Raw genomic sequence first — 2,229 nt, 5'->3', positions numbered from 1 at the left:
TACAGTACTATACATTCTACCAAAACATTTTGCAATGTTAAAACAAATTAACAGCCAAACTCTCGTCTTGGTATTTTGCGAGAAGCTTGAACCCGTTATGCCGCATGCCCAAAAGACATCAAGGTCGAGGAGAGCGAGCGCAGATGTTGCCTGTCACAATAGAATTCTCCCGAGGACGCTCTGCGACAATTCAGGCGGTTCAAACTCCACACTACTCAAACAGCTATCAATTGACCCTTTGAAATCTCAAAGGACTTCAGGTCTGGAACTACTCAAAACTGACTGTGGATTCATTGTGTCTTATTTTAGGATTTAGCTAAGGGTAACCACCAATATCTCCTTTCTCGGACACGTGGCTGCTGCTTTTCTTATAGCTAGAGTCTCTATCCATCTGGGAGAGATTTGAACCCCTTCGAGCCCTCATCAAAAAAAGAATCACCAACACTACGATAATCACCATCAGAACGACACAGCCACAAATAATACCAATTGTCACGGTATTCAAGCCGTTGTCTTTATCTTGTGAGGTGTAAAAGTCAGCTACCGATTTTCCCGATAAGTGATCAGGTCCAGAACAAGTTAGATCCAGAATGTAAGAGTAGCGGGCCAAGTTTTCTGTACCAGAAGCTGTCACGTGAAGTCTTTGAGCTAACTCAGCCACGCCCGAGTCACAAACCACAGGGTTACCACGGATATCTACAAACACATCAGTCACTTGTGCCCAATCCTGTACAACAGAGAGGGTCAAAGAGGTGATTGCATTGTCTCTAACGTCGAGAATGAGAACATCCCGGTCATTGGAGTTATTCGAAGGGGAAAGGTTTACTTCTGAGATGTAATTAAGAGACAGGTCTAAATATTTCAGTTTTGGAAAATTTGTCCTGAAAGCATGGAGCTCTTCGGATATCTCTCGGATTCCAGATCTCGAGTAATTGAGAATCTCTAGTTTTGGGTACACCGCATTTTGTAGCAAAACGTTGAAGTGATGTACTGGAAGTGCATGGGACATACTCTCGTCTAAAACACGGAGATTTTCATAATGACACCCAATGTCTAATGACATAACTTGGTTTAACAAGTCCAAGTACCCTTTTTCACCATCACCTTTGTTGACATGTGGTGTAAGTGAAAATGATGCATTTATCTTCTGATTTCTCTTTTGATCCGTGACTTCAGTTCTGGGATGGTCAAGAATTAGTTCAGATAGATCACTGGACAAGTCAGATGAGTTGTTATCGAGCTGAAACATTTTTAAAAGCTCCTCATCTGTTAGGGACCCAGCTCCAGTTGATAAGTCTCCGAGAGGTGAATTTTCTGTCGCAAAGGCATCTAGACTTGAGACACTATCAGTCACATTTCTGATAACCATGTACTCAATAGTACTGTCTTGACCACAGTCATAGTCCGATGTGAGACTAGCAAGACCTTCAGGACTTGTGATCCTCTCAAATGCAGAATCGTCTCTTATCCATATCGAGTCCTCTATCTGTAACACGCGCAGATTTTCTGAAATACCCGAAATTTGGGTGTTTCCAAAGTCTGCATATCTATCTGTCAACTGACAACCTGAAATTACAAGCCCCACGAGCCCGCGTGCTTTCATGGGCCAGGGTAGGGATAAACTCCCTCCAGCCCTACACTCCACAGAAAGAAAAACTGAGCTATTTTTCATATGAATTTGATGCAGCCGTGATCTTAGTTCTTGAAACTGCCACTTTCTTGTGCTGTCAATGGACACCAGGCAGTGCATATGTGTGACCTGGCCTGCGGAAGTGACATTGTCGATAAAACCTCCCAAGACGCGAGAGTCGTAGGTGACGTCACACATATCTTCCCATCCGAATGGGACAGGGTTCATAGAGTGAGAAAACACACAAGGTATGACTAAAGTGAGCGTTGTCAACACGCACACGTGTGTTCGCAGGAATTGAACACCAAACATCGTAGATGGCGATAACTTCTCTCTTACTGCTGTGCCCGAAGACGTTGGATATCAAAGTGTGTTCACAACACGGGCTATTGAAACCTCTCGCTGTGTTCTCTGTTCCACATGGGTTATGGAGATCTTACGCTTGGCTTTCTGTTTGAAGAATGTGTTTATGAACACTCTCACCGTAGTGTTTTGAAATATTCTTTCAAGACTTGATGGTGTGAACTCTCAGGTCAGTGCTTTAGTAGAGGTTTTACGGCGCTGGTCGCAACTGCATAAGGTCATATGAGCGCCAAGGG

General features: G+C 43.7%; 1 protein-coding gene across 1 annotated transcript; it reads right to left on the bottom strand.

Moving 5' to 3' along the window:
- Window positions 1–316: 316 nt before the first annotated feature.
- LOC106011124 lies at window positions 317–1,828 on the bottom strand. The gene has a single exon (XM_013079654.2). It carries the CDS (start codon window positions 1,826–1,828, stop codon window positions 317–319), a length of 1,512 nt encoding a protein of 503 aa, XP_012935108.2.
- Window positions 1,829–2,229: the final 401 nt, after the last annotated feature.

This window comes from Aplysia californica, unplaced genomic scaffold (assembly GCF_000002075.1).
Source record: "Aplysia californica isolate F4 #8 unplaced genomic scaffold, AplCal3.0 scaffold00059, whole genome shotgun sequence".
Classification (NCBI taxonomy): domain Eukaryota; kingdom Metazoa; phylum Mollusca; class Gastropoda; order Aplysiida; family Aplysiidae; genus Aplysia; species Aplysia californica.
The sequence above is the reverse complement of the archived record's forward strand: the minus strand, read 5'-3'. Positions and strand labels throughout refer to the sequence as shown.